This window comes from Aedes aegypti, chromosome 2 (assembly GCF_002204515.2).
Source record: "Aedes aegypti strain LVP_AGWG chromosome 2, AaegL5.0 Primary Assembly, whole genome shotgun sequence".
Classification (NCBI taxonomy): domain Eukaryota; kingdom Metazoa; phylum Arthropoda; class Insecta; order Diptera; family Culicidae; genus Aedes; species Aedes aegypti.
The window spans coordinates 133,116,205-133,139,784 of record NC_035108.1 but is presented as its reverse complement, the minus strand read 5'-3'; the positions used below and the strand labels follow the sequence as shown (position 1 = coordinate 133,139,784).

Sequence of the window (23,580 nt, the reverse complement as noted above, 5' to 3'; positions counted from 1 at the left end):
AGTTGAAATAGCGATTTTTGTTGGCAAATGTTCCTGTGTTTGCTCTCCAACTTTGTGCAAAGCTAATCAAATCCACCGACAATGCGTCTTCTCATGGACACTGGGTTATTTAAAATGTTAATAAATCCTTAAATTGTTACTTTTAGGGCTTTTCAAATATCATGCAATGTGAGACAAGATGGCCGAATGAAATTTTACGTGAAATAAAAATTTTGGTATTGACGAGTTCCATGTCAAATCGGTCAGTCACAGAACAGGACCAACTCTGATTTGCAACAAATTTTACACATGTTTTCAGTATGGTAGAATAAGTATTTCCCATAGAAAATTCGATCATCTTGATAAAGAATAACTTTCGAAAGTAGCCTATGAGGTTTCACGAGCAATTTATCTGAAAATATATAATTCCTAAACTGTAAATTTGATAGAAAAAATATTTTATGAAAAAGTTGTAGTGAATTTGTTTTTATTACATAAACAAAGATTGAAAGTTTAGCTGTTCGAAAGTTATGATTTTTTGAAAAATAAAAAATCTAATGCGCTGAGACGTACAGTGTAGGCCGATGAAAAATGACTGATTTTTAATTTTCAAAAATATATATCTTAAAAACTAAAAAATATACATCGCTGAAAATTTGACAGTAAACGTAAAATTTTCTGAACTTTCAAGAAAAAATTAGAACAGCAATAGCCCCTTTGGTCCCTAGGCCTTCAAAACACGAAAAAACGGAAATTATTGTTTTTTTTTTCATGTAAAAATATATTTTTTGTGAAGTTTCATATTTTTTCTGAAAAGTTAAAATCTATAGCTTTCATTTCGTCCAAAAAGGTTAAAAATCGGTCGAAGGGTTCAAAAGATTTTTTTTAAATAAAAATTAAGTAAAATCGTGATTTTTCTGGTCACCCTATTTCGGAAACGGTCACTTTAATCAAAAAACCCAAAAACACGTGTACCCTTATTTTGGATAAGGAACAAAATAGCAAATTTTTACGGAATTCGGTGACTCACTAGATCGGTTTTTCATGGAATGGCTATATAACCCGAGAGCGCATTATTTTATAGGTAGTGAATGTACCACACATCACTCGTCACCGACGGCGTAGATTTCTATTGTGTGGTCTTCCAATGGGTCGCGACGTTCTCAAACGACCGGTTACGGAACATGAGTCCGTTGCTCGAGACATACTTGTTTTTAATTAATTATAAATCGTGGTTTACGGCTGCGTTCTGCGTCCATGAGTCCTCTTGTGCCGTAAGGGTAACGCGCCCTAACTAGAGATCAGAGAGTCGTGAGTTCGATTCTCACCCAAAAGACGTGTAACTTTTTCGCAAAACTTTAAATTATATTTTCCATTTAATTCAATTGCAAAGTATATGTAATGTTTGGCTTTTCTAGAACTTTCCCAGAAATGTCACATACTTCGTTAGAATTCTTCCACAAATTTTGCAGATACTTCTCCGAAACATTCCAGCGGCAGTAACTTCAGAAATTTATTCCAAGATTTCTAGTGAATTTATCATTGTGGTTTTTGTAATGTTAGACGGGAACAAATTTCAAACTTCTCGTTTGTCACTCTCCATTGGTATCCCATCTTTTGGCCGAATTATGAACTAATAATTGTAGTTGCTAATAGTGCTGAAGTGTAGGGTCATGAAGTGCGACCTATAAAGCCAAAGATGCTTCCTTCTTTTAAGGTGGAAATAAATTTGAAAAATTGAGGCATAGAAATAATCAAGATTATGGTTGTATTAGTGGCCAGAAACCACTGCGGAAATTTGGGTTTTTTTAAGAGATTTTCAATTGCAAGTGGAAATTTCAGCATCGTCATCAAAATAACAAGTCACTTACCTTGCCATACAGCTTAAATTTTGTTAGATTTTCACTAGAATAAGAGTAGAAACTGGAAATTTTCATACGCCTTGACAAATTTTCTTAGGTTTCGCAAACGCACACCTCCTTATGACACATCACAAACACTTCAATAGTAATTTAGCGAGCATTCTTTTTTCTTGATTTCTGCTTCACTGACTCTATTAATCGTCATTTGCGCCACACAAAGATCTCACGCAACGATTTATTTTCCTCAAAAACACCAGAAAACTCGCGACGATTTCAAAAAAATCGCAAAAACTGCTTCGAACCCGAAATCATAAACACAAATCGACATTCGCACCCCGCCCGGTTACTCACTACTACTCTCCTGTAGTGCAATGCTCAAAGCCTTAGGCATACCATGCCAGATTAGTTATCTCTTTTCTTCTCATGGTTCGGAAGATATGATGTCATTCTGGCTGATACACAACATCCGGAAGGATAGAGAGAAACAACACAATCAAAGCTACCGGCCTGGTTTAGGTAGCATGGATGCAGCGGTGGTGGTTTTCCGTTTCGAAACAGCTGATCCATTTGGTTGCTAGTATTATTTTGCGGTATGCACACTGAAACTTGAATATAAATGCGGATATCACATGAATTCTTCATTAAAATTTAAAGCTATTGTATTTGCAATAGCAAATCATGCATTGCAATGTTTAACTTTTGATAAAAAATGAAGGTTTATTTTTAAAAAGGTATAGTGCCACTTTAATCAGTTGACTTTTGGCACCACTGCCGATCAGCTGGCAGATGAAAACAAGTGTATCGAAAATGTGATCAGCTTGTACATGACTGTTGTGTTGTGAAGTGCTGTCGCGGTTGAATAAGTTTAAATAGAGCAAAATGCCGTTTTTATCAAAAGCAAAAAAGGCAGCAATTAGGCGCGAAGCAGTGAAGCGTAAGAATGCACATCCTCCATGCGAAATTGCCTTCAGATGCGATTCAGATCTGGAGTCAGCGAGCGGCGAGGATTTTGATGAAATCCTTGATGATTTATCTGTTCATTCTGAATCAGATTCAGAATGCTCCAACGAAACCGAGATCGGTATCGAGTGGAACGCGATAAGTGACTGTGAAACCGATAGTGGCGAAGATCAGTGCTGCGAATATGAAGTGATGAACATATCTTTCAATCCAACAAATGTGTGGGAAACTTTCAATGCCTCAACGTGTAGTGAGCTACAGGACTTATCACTCGGAAACATTGATGACGCGCAGTGGATTGGAAATATAGAATTTTCTGGTTCTAATATCTGTAGTGATGATGACAAAACGACCGAGGTAGCTGAAGAACTAGTGTTTACGCAGTGTGGACAGGAAGAAGCCAGAGTTGAAAATGATGAAGGTATGTTGTTATGTTTTTATTAATTTATATACTTAATATTGATACTAGATACTAAAAATTATTTACAAATTATTTTATTCTTTTCAAACAAGGAGAAGCTGAAAAGTTGTAAGATTATAACATCATAAGAAAAAATCGCAAAAAACAATAAAAAATCTAAAATCATCATTCGAAAATCAAATATTTTCCATAAAAAAGGCTGAAAAAGGAGCACCAAAAATTAGAAATTTTTCAAAGAAAAATCAAACATAGCACTTGAATATTTTAAACAAGTGATTTTTTACAAGCAACTTTTTCATTTTCAGAGCTTATATATACTCTGACAAATATTATTGAAATAATGTATGATTCAAGGCGATAATCTTTGACCAATTCTTGATAATTCAAAAAGTTGATCAAGAGCTTCAAAATACATATTCTGCAGTTGCCTCGCGTTTTTAGTCAACAAAATATGACTAATAAATAACATTTATTTTTTTATTTATTTATTGCTCAATGCAAGTTGGTGTTATACAGTTTGCAATTTCTATACTTAACAGTGTTTTGGTTAACTTTCATCTGTAACTTTTTACTATATGATATGTTCAGCACTAAAGGACTAGATTAAGATAACAATGAAATCAGGTAGATGAGGAAAAAGTCTTAACACAAAAAAGAAACCGCAGGAATTCACTTTATTTAATTTTGAATAACATTTAAAAGGTTAACTGAAAATTTAATTTGAATTATTGCACAAATGTGTTCAAAATTCCTCCAAAAATAAATGAACCAGCAATGTCCCAGATAGCCGTAGCGGTAAACGCGCAGCTGTTCAGCAAGACCAAGCTGAGGGTCGTGGGTTCGAATCCCACCGGTCGAGGATCTTTTCGGTTGGAAATTTTCTCGACTTCCCAGGGCATAGAGTATCTTCGTACCTGCCACACGATATACGCATGCAAAAATGGTCATTGGCACAGTAAACTCTCAGTTAATAACTGTGGAAGTGCTCATAAGAACACTAAGCTGAGAAGCAGGCTTTGTCCCAGTGGGGACGTAATGCCAGAAAGAAGAAGCAATGTCTAAAATAAATTCTTGAAAAGTAATAATTTTACTGAAATTTAACAGCAATTTTGAGTATTTTCTTCAAATTGACCACTGGCCATATAAACAGTATGCTTACTAACGATTTCTTTTCAAAAAATTATGGTTCATAAATCTTGACAAATTTCGAGCGATCATATAATTTTCTTTTAAAATAGATTTGCAACATTTTTGTGCAGAATTCTAACCAATAATTCTATACAATGAATTACTATGTTAAACATATTACTAAGGCTGCATCATGATAATTTAGAGAGTTTCGATCATAAAATTTCACGTGAATTTACGTGAATATTCACGTGGAATTTTATGATGAACGTAAGTGTGTGTATTGAATATTTTTGCACCCAAAAACCTTTTAAAAAGAAGAAAATACAAATCGATTATCATAGAAACGCAATGTGTTTAATTTTAACAAATAACAAAAAACTGTTGTAAGTATATCATGATAAGTCTATTCGTTATATTCAGATCCATGGCTATTTGAGCGCCTCTTATTCAAAGCTCATTTTTTTTGCATTGTACAAGTTTAAGTGAAACGTTGCAAAAAATTTGGAGTTTTCTTTTTGAAAATCTTGGGTTGGGTATTACAAATTTTACATTGAAGCTTTCTTTCAATTTAATTTTATTTACTCAATCAAATATATTCAGGGCTCGATGACAATTATGACCAATCAATAGGCATGCATAATAATTCATTTTGCACAGAAGGATGTTGTGCTTCTCTTCAAAGTTTGGTATGTAAAAAGTTTTGAGTTTTTATCGTTGAATTAATTTGATTATTACATCCAGACAAGTAATCACGACGAATCGCCTACGCTTGAATCAACTATTGGCTATATTGATGGTTCATCTGGAGCAGAGATAAATGCTGAATTGGTTATGGTTGAATCTGTAGCTGAAGAATTTGTTTCACGACATGAGCTAGATAATTCGAACAATCAATCCTGCAACGTAAACTCGGTAATTGATTCAGTTGACATGAATCCAAAAAAACCACGTCTGAGCCAACAGAATATGATCGATACTCATCAATACAGCAAAGAAATAACTTCTGAATGGTACATCGTGGACGGAAGAAGAATCGTTGATTGGACTTATGTGAGCAAGTGTATGATGCAAGCTCAACGTTCGCATTCTTCTACATGTTCTGGGCTTTTATGCATGTTGGAGGAAAAGTACAGGTCGATGGTTTCGGTGATGATATTCAGGTGTGATTCTTGTGAAGCCATGTACAAAGTGCGAACAGAAGAACCAACAGATTAACCACAACTAAGACGGAGTATGGTTTGGGCAACTCTATGCTCCGGTGGCACATACAATTCTACGAAAGAACTATTGACACTTTGTAACATTCCGTTTATGCCTTTTCCAACATTTATAAAAGACGAAATGAGCATGGATACCATTTTGGAGGCATCATTGAAAAAATCACTCGACCGATGCATCCAGGAGGAAAAACTAGCTACGTATGCTGAGCAAAATCCTGATACAACTTCGAATAACAAGCAAGCTCCGGTTAAATTAAGTGTTGCGTTAGACGGTAGTTGGAGTACTAGAAGTTATGGGAAACGGTTCAGCTCGGCTTCTGGCTGTGGTGTAATTGTCGGAGAGAGGTCAAAAAAGATTTTATTCGTTGGATGCAGAAACAAACGTTGTTCAGTTTGCAGCCGTGCGGTACGTTTGAATAAAGAAGAACCTCCACAACATCGTTGCTTTAAAAACTACACAGGATCATCTGGTGGAATGGAGTCTAATATTATGATAGACGGTTTTAAGAAGCTGATGGACGAGGGATTTTGGTTGACGACGATAACCACAGACGGAGATTCTACAACAGTGGCAAAACTAAAAAATGCGATTAAGTATGGGGCTAGTATTCAACACCAACTATGCTGCAATCATGTAATAAAAAATTGCGGGAAAAAGCTCCGAGAGGTAAAACTTCTTTTTTTAATATAACACAAAGTTGACAAGCAATAATATGCTTCAATGCTTGTTTATTTGCTTTTCAGATTAAATGGAAGTGAACGACATTGTCTCAAAAAAAATAGATAGGATCACATTCGGTATTCGTTGTGCAATCCAGCATTGTGCAGATGAGACTGATGGAAAAGACGTAGAGGGATTACGATTTGATATTAGAAATGTACCCTCGCATGTTTTCGGCAACCATGACAAATGCCGTGATTATTTTTGTACTAAGCAAACACAAGACGATGAAAACTACATCCCTATGCTTAACAAATACGATGTTTTTTCAAAGATTCAGAAGGTTGTAGATTCTGTGGCGGCCAAAGCAGTAATTTGTAAGTAAAACATGTTTTTATGAAAATACACAGAAAAATATTTTTTATATTGAACTAAGTAAACCACTCCAATTAATTCAAAATGATCTAGTTTTTTGTTCTGATTTTGTTTTACAATTATATTAAACAAACAAGTGGATACATTTTTTCACGTTGATGTCGAACACTAAAATTTTATAAATGTATATTGATAATATTACAACGTTTCAGGGCAGAAAATGTGTTCAGCAAACTATGCAAGTTCAACGTTGGTAAAAGATTAAACATAATGAGCCGTGGCTCCTACCAAAGACGAGTTTTGATCACAGTTTTGCAACATAACGATGGGTACGAATGGCAATATGATGGTTTGATGCAATTTGCTGGGTGCAAACCTGGAAAACTGCTCAACCGCATGATAAACGAGAAAGAAAACCTAAGAGAAGCCACCATTAAATCAAAACGTCGTCCAGAGTATACAAGAAAGTCCGGTAGACAAAATGAAACGGAACGAGAGTATGGTGCCCAAGCCATCGAAGCAGCTGAAAGAGTTCTGGAATATGAAGAAATGGGTATCAACATGATGCAAAAATATCAGGTATCAATCCATGCATAATTATATACTATCTCTTTAAATTTTATCATCTTTCGTTCACCGTAGCTCACCGACGAATCTTTATGTCTACTCAACCAAAATCTGTCAATTCCCGAATTGGAGGAGTTTGCAAAAGGACGTATACTAACAGCTTTTGTTGCAGATATTTTATTTTCGACACCCAAAACATTGTCCCTGAAATGTGATAATATTTTATTGACCACAAGCACGTGGAATTATATAAAGCAAAATAGATCTATAATTGGACCAGTGACCGATTATTTGAAAGCAGATCATGGATACGAAATGAGCGGCAGCCGCATTTTCATTGACAACTGCCACAGTTTTCTCTGTTGCATTCCAGATGGTAAGAACTATATATTTATGATAAAGAAGAACAGAAAATCAAACCACTGTAAAAATAGTTGTGTTAAATAAATCGTACAGTGTCTGTTGGATTTGGCAACATTTCAGAAAATTCATTGTAATTTAGAATGAACCGTCACAAAAATCTTATATAACATATTTAATTCATTGGTAATTGAGCTAGTTAATTATAGTAAAATGTAGCCAATGCTCGAAAACTTGACATAATTTATTTGTTTTGCATAGTAATAAACGTAACCAAAAACCAACTGGCACTGCAATACGTTGTAATGATTCAAAAGCTCTAGCAGAATCAGCCAGTGTGTTACCTTTTTTTTTTTTTTTTTTTTTAAATCTTTATTTGAGTGTATTTTAACGCACGAGGGCTAGTTCTACACTTTCGTCAATTTGGAGGGCCAGATGGGCTTCCTCCTTATTAAAGTGGTCCAGAGGGGCACCACTTTTCGCGCCCAACCATGGGGTCGCGCCATTGCTTCCATACAAAATTTATTTATTAGTTAATAAACAGAATTAAAATAACGAGAAAAACATAATTACGTTAGACTAAAATTATTTGATTCTACGGCATATTACCAATGGGTTCATTGCATTTGTTAAGCTAGTTTTCTTTTAAACGTGTTTGAAAAAATTAGTTGGTAACGCAGCTGCTGAGTGGTGTGTTTTTACCATGCCTTGAAAAGTTTCATATCGGCCGCGCGAGGGTTAGCTGTCAAACCATTAGTGTCTACCTTTCACCTTGATCTGTTTGACGTTTGTGGTGACGTATATCCTCCCATAGACGTCAGATTTTTTCATGCTGCCAGTGGGAGAAAATTCTTCGATGGATTATCTGCGTGGCCAGCAGGAAATGTTAATTGTGCAGGCGGAGAGGCTTTTCCTTGCTTGATGGTAAGTTTTCCAGTGCCATTTAGGAATTTTACCAGTTCTGCCACTATGCAGAGAGCCGGTCGTTCCGGGAGATTTTTGAAAGCTGGTGATTGCGACGATTTTTTCTCCCCTGGCAACCGGATTGGGTCTGCCACACAGGGGGAGAGCGATGAGGTTATGCCAAAGAAAGTGCGGGAGGAAAATTCCAAATCGGGATCGTCGTTGGAAAGGAATAGTGGCCGTGGGAGTTCCCAGATTAATATTCCGCCCGTGGGACCCGTTTGTGGAATCGTGTTGGTGAGTGAGTGGGGTTTCCCCCAAACTTGCGACGGTTGTTGTTGGGTCGGATTTTGTGGGGAGAATGGGCCAAAATGCTTTATGTGGGGTCCCACCCTTGGCACCCTGGGGACGGGTCCGCCACGCAGGGGAAAAGTAAAGGCAGGATCCTAATTTTGTACGTGATGACATTGTTGCTCCCACCCCTGGTACCTGGTATTCGGTCCACCACGCGGGGGAGATAGAATTCCAAACGACTATAGTGATTTTTCAGCTGATGGAAGGGAATCGTTGCTCCCACCCCTGGTACCTGGTGGTTGGTCCACCACGCGGGGGAGATGACTTTGTCGTACGCTGATCTTTTTGTACTTGTATCAGTGGGTTTGTGTCCAGTTCGGAGCTCCCACCCCTGGCACCCTGGTAACGGGTCCGCCACGCGGGGGAGAAAGGGACAAAAGTCCTTCTTCAGTTAGCAACGATGGTGAAACAGTGGCCGGTTTTTAGCCCTCACCCTGGCACCCTGGAGACGGGTCCGCCACGCGGGGGAAAAAGGGCCAAAATGCCCCGTTTGGGGCTTCTTTCGTGAAATTTGAAGTTCCTATTCCGGGCACCCGGAAGGTATCCGCCACGTAGGGGAAAAGTGGGCAAAATGCCCCGGAAAACTGTGTTTGGTATTATTTGTTGGAAAATTACAGCTTTTGTTTTCTTTTTCCTTTCCAGGTTAATTCTGGTCGGCGAAAATCCAGTGGGGTCGGTGAACTTGGAGCAGTTGATGGGCGATTACCGTTTTCAAGCGACGAATCATCCAGCGGATAGCAGAAGCAGGACAGATACTCTGACACGAGTCCATCGGCGAGGAGAAGGGAGATTTGGCGCGGTATTTTGTTCTGGTCACCAAGAAGGAGGAGTAATTTTGGAGTTTGCGGCTTATTCAGTTCTCCAAGCTTCCTGAGATTCTGCAGACACTCCCTAATTAACTCTCGCAGCGTGGGATTTAGTAGCATCTCTCCGATGATCCTGCCGACCGTTCCCCTAGCGGTCTGGAGCGGGTAATACAGGTCGAGCAGAGTGCCGGATGCCATCGGTGGAGCAGCTTTATCAACCGAGAGTGGGGGGAGTGGCTCCCAGGGCCGTATCACCCTCGGAGCGGGAGGTTGCCAAGCCCTGTTGAACAGTGTGTTACCTCTTTTTATACTGTTAATTTTCACTTATGATTATTTTACAGCCGTTTCGGAATCCACTGGAGAAATGCTGTTACTAAAGAAGAAGGCGGTGCAAGGATTGATATGGGAACATGCCAAAAATGCTAAGGCAGCAATTGGATGCAAAATGACAGAAAATGATGTGGTACTGGATAGAAGAACCCTATGTGAGGCACAAACAGCATTGCATGTTTGCAAATTTCAAAAAGTCTTGGTCGTGTTTGTTAACACAAACAATCCACGTGACTTTTTCATGAAGGAGGTTATTAAAGACGAATCGTATTTTATTGAAAAAGTAGAGAAAAAGTAAGAGGTTGCTTCTGAGATACAACCGCCAAGTTGACGTTGGATAACGTTAGCTTCATCGATTTCCTGGCTTGAGACTGCCAGAAACTTATGAAAGATTTCTACTGATAAAAATCCAATCAATTTTCATATTATTTGTTGCATGTCAATTCTGACCTATTGGCTATTGTGGACATTAGACTGGCCCTCAAACAAAAAAGTTGTTAAATTCAACGGGGCATCCCCTAGATATGTGCCTTAGGGTAAGAAAAAAGCTCTCTCAAAATTTCAACTCATTTGGTTGCTCCCCCAGCTGGCGCATTCAATTCAAAGTTTGTATGGAATATTCGTCTCAAATATATTGAAAATTGACCCTATGTCACTGTTTCGCCTCGTACACTAGTTGATCGCGTTCAATTGAGCCCAGAATGACAAATTCACTAGTTGATACGCTAATGAACATAGTTGCCGAAGGTTGTATCTGGATTTAAGCTCATTTTCATTAAGCTTTCAGTTGTTGAAAGTTAGGCTTAGATCAGCACTCCCGTACAATCACACATGTGCATGCATCTTGTGCCGCAGCTCGCCCAGCGTCATAGGTGGCTATGATGCGCTTAGTGGCTACCACCCAGCTAAGTTGAAGGAATACCAAGCAATATTGCAAATCTACTTCAGATAGTTAAAACACCAACTTTATCAATTTTAATCATCATACAACCTTCTACAATATTGTTTGCTATAGTATCAAGTAGTGTTTTTGACATTCTGGGTTCAATTGAACGTGATCAACAATTTTCCTGACTCAAACAGAAGATGATGTGCTGTTTCCTATATGTTGGAGCTGAAAATCCCATATTAACTTCAATTCAATTGCGCCAGCTCATGGAACGACCAAATGAGCTGAAACTTTCAGGAAGTCTTCCTCTAACCCTAAAGAATAATCCTGGGGGGTGCCCCGTGGAATTATACAACTTTATTTTTCTCCCATACTAAGGTGGGCCAGTCTAGTGGACATTGTGTGTTAGCACAGAAAATCTGTGGTGTAAGTTTGGTTCGGTTAACACTTCAACACCGATAGACTCGGTCGATGGAAGAATAAGCATGAGTGGTAACTCTTGCTTCTCAAACAAATATTCCGGTCGAACGTTAGGTCCACGCATGATCCACTAAGATTGGTTGCTTTAGTAGTTTATGAATCCAGTTTGAGGTTTCCATGAAGTCCGCGAGGTCTATGTTCTCCTCTTTGCTCAAATCGATGTTAAAGTTCCTTTTGATACTCGAAGAAGTTCCGCACCATGAAGAACTTTTTCTGCTTCGTAGTGGTATCCGGGGAAATGTAGTGACAAATCTGCGATTCCAGAGCTCGGCCGTCATGGTCCTGCAGGAAGCGAATGGCCTATCTGATCGGTTTGTTTAAGATTACCAACCTGTGCGCGATCCACGCCAAGCGTGTCAGCATCTTACCGAAGGACATCCAACTGACTCGTCGTATCCGTGGAGAACGCGATTAAATTGAATTGCAGCACAATTTCAAACAAAACGGGTCATTCGATGTAAAAGAGTTACAACCAGAGACACTTCATCTATAACTATTATTTGATTAATTAGTTTATTCATTTATCAATTATAATTTTGGTTGATTAGTTTTCTAGTTAGCTGTTGTTGATTAGTTTTAGCTCTTTGTTTGACATATTGATACTCTGATCGCTCTAGCATGCATTTGCATGTAGGTAGCGACGACGACAACGAAATTATTCAAAGTAAGTAAAGTTTGTAAGGATGCTTAAAATATATCCCCGAGCCCGATTTCATCTTCTAAACTGGTACCGTAATCCGGGGTAACATTGATCATTTTTTTGAATATTTCTTAAATATTTTGTTTGAAAATGCAAATGTTGGAAGTTTTATATTTTTAAAATAAGTACTGCCACCCATAGCTCGTGACTATATACTGCATTTTGTTTTTTGAAAGATTTAAGTATGTTTAAAAAAATGTTTTAAATGATTTTTTGATTTAGCTGATATGGGGTAACATTGATCACCTATGTAAATAACGTTCGGTAATATTGAAAATATCGTTATTTACTTGAATCATGGCCCCCGCAACCGAATATGGAAGCCAAACGCTTACAAGTCATTTACTTTTTGAGTTATTTTAAAATTAAAAACAACTCGAACCACAGAATACGCCTAAAGGTAGGCAATTTCAAAAGGGAATTCTATATTCTTTACAGTAATTCGTTAATGTTGCTCAATTGAGCATATTTATGAAAGTTTTGACAACGGAATCGTTTTCAGCGATGCCATTTTTAGTAAGAATTGCATTTTCCTTGCTCATATCGTTTGCAGAACTTATGTGAGATATGAATCTTCGGTAGTGTCATCCTTACCCATTGAAATCATTGTTTCGAAAAGTTGACAAATTTACGGATAATGTAAACGGAATTTTCGCAAAAATCCCCACTTACATTAGCTTATGAATATAAGAAAGAGAAGCACCATTCGTGATTTGGAAATGTTCCATCAATATAGGATGATACGAACTTTTTACGAGATGAGTCATTCCGATCAATGTTACCCCGCTGATCAATGATACCCCGGATTACGGTACCAATTAGCTCATACGGATGAAATAATTAAATTTCTGTTAGATAACAGGTTTTTCCTTAAAAAATTGCCTACATCTAGGCGTTTTTATCACAATTCTTGAAATTAACTATGGGATGGTACACAAATTATGTCACGCTAAATATCAACTTTTTCGACCACCTCCCCCCCCCTTTGTCACACTTTTTGTATGGATCCTTCGAAAATTTTGTAAGGCTTGTCACGCTTGGCTCGACACACTCCCCCCCCCCCCTTGGAGCGTGACGTAATTTGTGCATGACCCCTATTCATTATTTCTTTACATATTGCATTATTAAGCATTTTGCAAGCATATTCGAATTCAGGGAGCTCATATTCATTATGTAGAGTCGTTTCAAAAAATAACAATAATCGCATTGATAAGTGATCAATTTCTCCCCGAAATGGAATTCCCCGATTTTCTATTTAAGGGATGATTTTTAGCACTAAAACCACATCGGTTATAAAATTTTGGCACATGATCCAAAGAGGCTGATCGTCGTACTTGTATTCAGTTGCTTGGCATTTTCAACATGATTGAAAACAGACAAGAAAAAGTAAGAGGTTGTTTCCCAGATACAACCGCCAAGTTGACGTTGGATAACGTTAGCTTCTTCTATTTCCTGGCTTGCGACCGTCACGAACTTATGAAAGATTTCTACTAATATGAATCCGATCAATGTTCATACTATTTGTTGCATGTCAATTCTGACCTATTATGGACATTGTGAGTTATTATTTGGTTGGTTCGGTTAACACTTCAACACTGACAGAATCGGTCGATGGAAGAAGCGGTAACTTGTGCTCCCCAAACAAATATTCCGGTCGAACATTAGATCCACGCATGATCCACTAATATTGGTTGCTTTATGGATTCCGAAGCCAGTTTGAGGTTGAGGTACTGCTCCATGAAGCCCGTGAGCTCCATGTTTTCCTCTTTGCTCAAATCGATGTTAAATTTGCCAGTCACGATGATTGGCATGATCTCCTTTTGATACTCGAAGACACGGTGTGCCAGAAACCGTTATTAACAGAAAAAAATGTCCATGAATTCGGCACCTACCATTCGAAAGATATAGTATTCAAGCATCTTCTCCGTGAATTTGAAAATATTCTAACGAGGGAATCGAAAGTTATAGTGATTTGAAAGTTTTGAGCTATTTTTGAAGGGAAATTCACATGTTTATAAATATTTCCCAACGGTGCATCATTATTATCTTGTAAACCAGCCAAATTATCATCAGCTTTGCATTAAGCATTCAAAACATGTGATATCGAAGCAGCTTTTCTGTAAATTTGAAATCATTTCGTCAAGGAAATCTGAAGTTACAGTGATTTGTATTTTCTGATTATTTATGTGAAGTTTAAATTAGGGCTGATTTATATGCCTTTGTTATGAAAGTGTCCGTAAGTTGCAAAATAAAATGTCTATAGGACTGACCATCGGCATTCAAAAAATATAGTAGTCAATTATCTTCGAAGTTAGTTTGAGATTATTTTATCAAAAAACAACATAACTAGAGTACTTTGAAGTTTTGGAGTCATTAATATTTTTTTTCAATCGTCCAAAATAGTGTTCGCAACACGCATTTAATAATTTCGACACATATTATCTTAACAGATATGCATTCAACTTATATCTTACAGTGAAGAAATGCAGTGTTTCGTTAAATCATAAGCAAATGGGTTCGTTTTTGTAAATTTTGTTTCATTTCTGCGCGTTTTGCGGGGCAGTGTTTCGTTGTGGCCCAAATAAGCATATTGGCGAACCTGAACAATTTGAAAGTGGCACCATGTTGCTCAGTCGAGGTTGGATTATCAACTAGTGAGATCATTTTATGCTAGTGTATTGAATAAGTTAAATATGATGGTTCACATCTTGTTCATGACAGCGGAGGGGATACGTTTATATATGTGTTTGTTCAATTAATAGTTAGTAGGAGTTTATTGTAGAAATTACCTTTGTTTCTTGTTTTGCCAATTATGTAAAAGCAACAAGCCTTATATTTTGTTAAGTTCCTAGAATTATTGGATACTATAAGCGTCGACTTTTCCTTTAGATACTGATAGATTACTTTTTGGATTGATGCTACATGATTTGCATCATGCGAAATCTTTGAATAGTTCGTCATCGAAGGTATCGCTTATACATTGATTCAGTCATGTTTTGTGCATATAAAAGGATTACTATTTATGTTATTTTATTCATTATATTGATGACTTCATTATGTTTTAAGAGAGGTATAACAGGATATAACCAGTGAAAATGATGTGATGATCCCTAGGACTATTGTAATTAAGCGTTTTGTTTACCATGACGTATCTGTAATATAACCACTTCCAGTTTTCCAAACTCCCATTTACTTCTCGTGGAAGTGCAGAGGATTCCAACGGCTTCCTCAAAGATAGTATCACGTAAATACTTATTCCATAACCCCAATTGACATGTATTCGGACGCAGCAGGACGCGGTATTGCTTAGTACAAGGAATGAGAATTCCATTACTTACACACTGAGAGTGCTGCGACTAATCCTAAGTAACATCCGTTGGTTCCTTGTGCATGTATAGTTGCTCTTGTAATAACGGAGAAGCATCAATAAATGGTCAATCACGCTATGAAATCACATTGATCAACAAATTGATAAGATTTTGTTGCAATTACTAGTGGTAAAAACATTGAACGTGGTAATTCAATACTCAAAATTTACTTTATTATAGGTCCAAAACTTCAAAGTACTTTAGTAGTGTTGTCTCTAGATAAAGTATTCTCAGACTAGCTGCGAAGAGGCTTGAATAATCATCTTTTGAATGCCGAGTGTCAGTCATGTAGACAGTTTTATTTGTAAATTCTGTGCACTAATATAAAAAAGCCATAAAAAAAGCTTTAATTTAGACTTCATAGAAATAATGGTAAATATACAAATCACTGTAACTTCAGATTTTCTCGACGTTATGATTTCAAATTTACAGGGAAGATGCTTGGATATCACATGTTTTGAATGCTTAATGCAAAGTTGATGGTTACTTGGCTTGTTTACAAGTTAATAATGATGCACCGTTGAGGAATATTTATAAGCATGTGAATATCCCATGCAAAATAGCTTAAAACCTTCAAATCACTATAACTTTCGATTCCCTCGTTAGAATATTTTCAAATTCACGGAGAAGATGCTTGAATACTATATCTTTCGAATGGTAGGTGCCGAATTCATGGACATTTTTTTCTGTTAATAACGGTTTCTGGCACACCGTGGAAGAAATTCCGCACCATTAAGAACTTCTTCGGCTTCGTTGTGGTATCCGGGGAAATGTAGAGGCAAATCAGCGATTCCAGAGCTCGGCCGTGATGATCCTGCAGGAAGCGAGTGGCCTAACTGATCGGTTTGTTTGAGGATACCAACCTGTGCGCGATTCACGCCTAGCGTGTCAGCATCATGCCAAAGGAAATCCAGCTGACTCATCGTATCCGTGGAGAACGCTCTTAAATTGAAGTTTAGCACAATTTCGAACATAACAGCCCTCTTTAGGGCCACAACAATGCATTCGACGTAAAAGAGTTACAACCAGAGACATTTCATCTATTACTATTAATTGATTAATTAATTAATTTATTAATCAATTATAATTTTGGTTGATTAGTTTTTAACGGAGAGAAATGGCAAGCACTGGTTCTAGGTTCCCCTTACTAGGGTCGGGCGGCGGTAGCATTTTTGCAGTCTTCTCTGTGTGCGAATTTCGATTCGATCGACAATTTCTTACCAAATCAAATAATCAACAAGGGTGTTGCTGAATAGTTTTAGCTCTTTGTTTGACAAGTTGATACTCTGATCGCTCTAGCATGCATTTATAAATAGATAGCGATGACAACAACGGCATTATTCAAAGTAAGTAAAGTTTGTAAGGATGCTTAAAATATATCCCCGATCCCAATACCATCTTCTTAACTCGTACCAATTAGTTCATACAGTTGAAATAATTAAATTTATGTTGGATTTCAGGGATTTCCTTAAAAAATTGCCTACATTTAGGCGTTTTCAAAAATGAAATTAACTATTCATTATTTCTTTAAAAACTGCATTGTTAAGAATTTCGCAAGCATATTCGGATTCAGGGAGCTCATATTTATTATGTAGAGTCGTTTTAAAAAATAACAATAATCGCATTGACAAGTGACATTATTTAGGGATGATTATTAGCACTAAAAACACATTTGTTAGAAAATTTTGGCACATGAGCCAGGAGGCTGACCGTCGTACTTGTTTTCCTGCATTCAGTTGTTTGGCATTTCCAACATTATTGCAACAGACAAGAAAAATTATGAAAAATGATCAATTTCGAATTGCGGTACATGTAATCTTCAAAACGTCAAAACCTTATAAAAGCAAGAAAAATGTGCTTTTCTATTGAAAATAAGACATGCCTCAATATTTACCAATTTTTCAATAGTTTAGTCATGGAAATCAATAATTTTCATTTTTCGAGTAGATTCGTAGAAAGATTTCCAATCGATTGGTGCAAGAATCTTGAAAATCTATGCGGGCTTTAGTAAGTTATTAAGAGTTAAAATCTAACCACTTTTCGTGACGCGAGCGATTTTTCGTTTTTCGAAATTGTACCCCAGTATGTTGCCGTAAGACGTTATCCAACGTCAAAACCATGAAAAATGATCAATTTCACCCGAAATTACGGCACATGTAAACTTCAAAACGTCAAAACCTTATAACAGCAAGAAAAATGTGCTTTTCTATGAAAAATAAGACATGCCTCGATATTTACCAATTTTTCAATAGTTTAGTCATGAAAATCAATAGTTTTCATTATTTGAGTAGATTCGTAGAAAAATTTGCAATCGATTGATGCAAGAATCTTGAAAATTTATGCGGACGTTAGTAAGTTATTAACAGTCAAAATCTAACCACTTTTCGTGACGCGAGCGATTTTTCGTTTTTCGAAATTGTACCCCAGTATGTTGCCGTAAGACGTTATCCAACGTCAAAAAATCGTTGAGTTTTTTGATAAGTGTTTGTCAAGGAAAGTTGTTGAATCTGATACTTTTATCAAATGCTAAAATACATGTATTATGGCGCACTGGCAAAGGCAGAAAAGCCACTTGAGTAAAAAAAGAAGAAAAAAAACTTACACGCTTCAAATAGAGTAAATGAGAACAATAATAAAAGCAGCAGGTAAATAAAATATTTAATGGAAATAAGATTTGTAGTGAGTAGTGTAAATATTTGTGATAATGTAAATAGTGTAAATAATATCTCTAGTGATCTACATCAGTAGTGCAGGTAGTGTAATTTTTTTATTAATGTGAATAGTGTAAATAATGTCCATAATGTAAGCGTAATGTTAAGAAATGGAAATGTAAATAATTTAGAAATGTAAATAGTGTACATACTACAGTAAATACAGTAACTTTTAAGATCAAATCAAATTTATTTACTAGGTCGCTTTAAGAGTGTGTGTGTCTCGTGAATCATTAAACTATAATACATCGATTTTGATAACGAATCACATGGTCCAAACTGTTACATTGGGAATTCGATTGTTGTGGCTTCGCTATATGGGATGACTCGATGGTAGGATGTTCGCAGGTTGGGTAAAATCCAATTTATAAGCATTCGTATGTCAAAATCATTTTGATATCTGAACACCGTCACATTGGAGTTGCCATTAATAGAAAAATTAAACTCCAGCTGGATAAAAAAATATACCACGTAAAACCTAGTATTATTTTGAACGATTTCACCTGGTATTTAACTTAAAGATACTTTGAGAAATTTCAAATTTTGTCGCAGTCGTTAAACAGCAAGTCCCCGTTGTATAGAAAGATCGCAATAGTCCTCAAAAAGAACTAACTCAACTTAAGAACCAATTTTTAAATGAAGCTCATCCTTGGCCATCTCATAATTGAAAAATATCTCGTTGAAAATTACAGGAGACCTCTAGTGGCTGTGAGTTTCATATGCAGTACTGTGGAAAGTGAGGGCCTTCTTTAGCCGAGTGGTTAGGGTCCGCGGCTACACAGAGCTCTTTTATTTGCCAAATAAAAAGGCCATGTGTGCTTATTTTCATCAATTTAATGTTTTAAAAGCAGAAAACTGCATTTTCAGTTCTACCTTTAGCGCCACTTGCACCTTAATTATATTCAATCACAGACAAGCAGACATACCACTCGAGTTAATTTTATCGTACAGCAAAATAGCGCTCAATTCTAATATTTGATAGTTGGCCCTCTGCTCACTAGTGCCGCTCGTATCGCCACACTACCGCAACCAAGTGTACGGATGACGAAAAACATCATAACTAGTATTGGGAATAAATTTTCGCGGTACTATGTTTTAAATTTATAATAAGTTATGTCTATTTATCTGTGATTTCATTTTTCCATAAACATCGGTTGAAGGTATATCTATGTGAGCATGCTGAAAAAACGACTGTGAAATTAAAATTTATTGTTTAAATTCAATGCAAATCTATAGCACGATTGATTACAATACTTCCCATACCATTGAAAACTATTCCTAAACTTTGTATGTGTGTGAAAGTGTTTCAACGTTACCAATACATATATATTTATCTCAAGATTTCACTAACACATAAAAAAGGGTAGAGTAATGTTAATTGCACCTTAACGTAGAGCGTTTATTTGGAGTTTCACCTTTCTTATAATTATAAATGATGAAGCAGCTAACATTTTAATTTGGAATTTTGCCTTCCTGAAGTCATAAGCAGTTCTTTCAAAATATAGAATATAAGCATCGGTTTTGGTCAGCCTGAAAGAAAATGTCTTTAAAATTTCTATGCGAAGCCCTATTTATACTGAAAAAAAGTTCAAGCAAGCTTTTAATCCATATTATGTGTGAACTATATCGGAACTGAATTGAAACCCTTTTACGCTTTGAAAATCTCGTTGGTCAATATAGGCCACCCGAAACAGTTTCGGCCAGAGATTTGGCTTCGGTTCCTAAATTGTTCAATCACATAGCCAACTTATGAGAGTGGTCAGGTACTCCTACTACCCTGGCTATATTAGGTGTATGGGATATTGATTTAAAGTTGTTAAATTTAAAATATGCATAGAGGGCAACCCTATCCAAAGAATTAGATATTTAAGATCCACCAGGAATTAAAATCAGGTCTGAAACTGTCTTAGAACTCGACCAAAGGTGTAATTCGGAAATCTTTTTTGTGATAATTTTCGTCATTATTTGGTTTAAGGGCGTTGATTGGTAAATAAAACTAATTACATAATTGAATAATTAAACTAATTTATTACAACTTTATTAAACAATCATTTCATGTTTTCTTCAATCCAGTCCATAAAACTTATCACCCGAGCATACACTCCTGGTAATCCTTCACTGCCACATCCATAGCCCCAGCTGACAACGCCGTACTGATACCAATAACCGTCGGTTTCCGGTGCCACCAGACATCCGCCAGAATCGCCTTGACACGAATCTTTGCCTGTCTCACCTCCAGCACACATCTCAGAATCCAACAGCTGTGGATACGATTCACGGCAGGTCCCCAAATCCACGCCTGGTACTTCAACTTCTAGTTTGTACCGGCTTCCATACACACCCGGGGCTTCTTGTCCACGCTCTGTAGTACCCCATCCAATCACGGTGAATATTTTACCCCGTTCCGATTGATTTCGAAGATTCTCAGCCAAAGGTAGACACACCGGGGAAATATACTCAGTGAAAGAAACCACCTTTGCCAGCTTTATCAGCGCAACATCGTTATGTAAATTTTTTGAATCATAATCTTCATGCACCACATAACTTCCTACATTCACGTCCAGATGCTTATCATTGCAGATGTTTTCATCATTGCAATCCGGATCACTTTCCAAATCCCATTCGCCTAACCTAACACGTACGCTGAAAATTTAAAATTAAATTCAAGCTACCAAGCTAACTAGCGTAAGGTGGGGCAAAAGTTTGACATCTGAATCCAACTTACACGTGAGCCCAATCCGGTAGTTCTCGGAAACAGTGGCCAGCTGTCAGAACAAACCAATCGGAAATCAATGAGCCACCACAACCAAAGGATTCTGATCCACCGGTTCGAGGCTCGGTCACCAGCAAAGCAGTCCACGGATAGGCGTTGAGGGCAGTTTTGTTTCCGCCAAGAATTCGATCAGCAAGATTGGTTCCGCATACTCCAGGCTTTGGTAAGGAGTGTTTGACGGTTGAGGATTCCGTTTCATCGGCAGCTGTGGGTGAACAATACAGGTGAGGCATATATACGGTGATAATTGACGACGATATCCTTTGAAGCTGGGGACTGTACTTCCACCCTCATGGAAGAAATATTTCAATACATTTGAAAATTATTTTACCAGGATATCCAAATATTGTCGTAATAAACAGCAACACTAAATATATTGTACTCATCCTGAACGTATTAGAAGGCGATCCTTTCGAATGAAGATCTACGAATTAACTGATCCCAATACAAACTATCACTTAGGTTTATAACAACTGTTTGCCTCCGGAAACTGACTCTCCCAGATGTACCGATCTTATTTACAGCGACTATCAGTTATTATTCAATCAAAAGTTTGTAAACAATCATTGCACCATTCGAGTTTTCAATCATAACCACATTGGATGATGAATCTTATCTGACTTTACGAGATAATTTGTTCTATATTATTTTACTGAAATATCAGCGATTGTTTTTTTTTCATTCGCCCGCATTCGAGGGGCTCATTCGGAGTAGTGTTAGATCCTTTGACTTTGTTACTTGCATCTGCGGGGGCGAGTGATGGGATCAGGATCAAACCTGTCGTGCATCGCTCGCGTAGTGAAGTAGGAAAGTGTCATGGATGGATCGTTAGTAATATTTGATGTTTTGTTCGCGTCGCTTGCTCCTGCGGGGGTGAGCAACGAACATTTGTTTGGCATGACCGAAGATTCTTCGATCTCTAGTAACAAATGTTTCTAACTAAGATTCTTTCCCTTCCCCGATGATCGTAGGGACGTAACCGCTGCCGTTATTGACATTTAAAATATGGGCTCTCGATTTGTGAGCATTGAAACAAGTAAGCGAATCCCAAGCCCCATTCATTAAGACTAATTTAAGAAAAAACTTTAGAAACTCTATTTATTCATTTTGTTTTCTAACTTAAAATTTTTGTTTTCCCCTTTGAGCAATTTCTTGCTGAAATATTTCTCAAAAAGGCACAAAATTTCACGCAAAATTCACATAACAAAACGAACTATTTTAACAAATGGTACAATAAAAAGGTACTTTAACACTTCAGTCGTCGCGCTGTTGTATTTTGTACAACACTGCTTGAAAAATCTCGCTTTTCGTTCATAACAGCAGCACGGTGATTCTGACGGTGGCTCACCGCGCGACGACTGGAAGGTTAAAGACGTACTAAAAATACTCTCCCTATCTGATAATTTAGGGCATGAAACAGTAAACATTTCGTTAGAACACAACTTCCTAGTAGCTAATAAACGAGTTATAAAAATTGAAAGCACCGAAAATTGTATACCGTAAAATCGGGTGTAATTGATCAGAAGGGTGAAATTGATCATCGTATCACACGATTTTATTTATTCGTAATGGAGCACAAATATCAATGTAAGCTGCAGTAAATGAACGTTGATTGTCGTAACTATTGTCGAATTGTGTGTTGTGAAGTTTTTTGCGTTAAAGAATGTTTATTACTATGAAAATAACGTAAAATTTCAAAATCATGCACGGTGCAGCATTGACAAACACCTATGAACTTCTATTTATAAGCAAGGATTTGAATATGGTATAAACCTGAGAGTTTGTGAGGATGCTTGAGATATATCCCCAAACCAGATTTCATCACCAAAACTCGTACCAATTAGCTAATATGGTTGAAATAATTAAAATTCTGTTAGATATCATTGAATTCCTTAAAAAATTGCATACATTTAGGCGTTTTCCGCGTAATTCTTGAAGTTTAACTACCGTAAAACGGGGTAACTTTGATAATGCGAGACTCTCAACATACTAGACGAAATAACAAAGTTCCTGTTAATCTGTCAAGCAAAACGAATGTAAAAGTAAAGAGTATTAGTCTGACACTTCATGTTAAAGCTATTTCCGTTGGAATCAAGTACATTTGAGGGTTTATATGCAAACATGGAATATTTATAAGATTTTAGCAATTTTGAAATGCTCTCAAACAATCTGTTCTACGATCACTATTTGATGAAGTCATAATGAATTCGTCACTTATACTTGATAGCCTAGTTATAGTAGAACTCCAATTCGGTCTCAAAACTAATACCGTAATTTCGGGTGAAATTGATCATTTTTCACGGTTTATCTAGTCTGTTTTCTATAATGTTAACAATGCCAAACAACTAAATGCAGGAAAACAAGTACGAAGGCGAGCCTCATCGAACTATGTACCGAAATTTTCTAACAAATGTCATTTTAGTGTTAACAAATACCTCTAAAATAAAAAATCAGAGGATCTCATTTCGGGGTGAAATTGATCACTTGTCAATGCCATTATTGTTAGTTTCCAAAACATCTTTATATGATAAATTTGAGCTCCCTGAATCCGAATATGCTTGTAAAATTCTTAACAATTCAATATTTATATAAATAACGAATAGTTAAATTTCAAGAATTACGCGGTAAACGCCTAAATGTATGCAATTTCCTAAGGAATTCAATGATATCTAACAGAAATTCAATTATTTCAACCATATGAGCTAATTGGTACGAGTTTTGGTGATGAAA

General features: G+C 36.8%; 1 protein-coding gene across 1 annotated transcript; it reads right to left on the bottom strand.

Annotated features, from left to right (window-relative positions):
* Positions 1-20,082: 20,082 nt before the first annotated feature.
* Positions 20,083-21,338, bottom strand: LOC5568136 (serine protease easter). Its single transcript, XM_001652029.2, has 3 exons — positions 21,182-21,338; positions 20,803-21,055; positions 20,083-20,720 (listed from the first exon to the last, which is right to left on the bottom strand). Exons 1-3 carry the CDS (start codon positions 21,234-21,236, stop codon positions 20,126-20,128), a joined length of 903 nt encoding a protein of 300 aa, XP_001652079.1. The 5' UTR covers positions 21,237-21,338; the 3' UTR covers positions 20,083-20,125.
* Between the last annotated feature and the right edge of the window lie 2,242 nt (positions 21,339-23,580).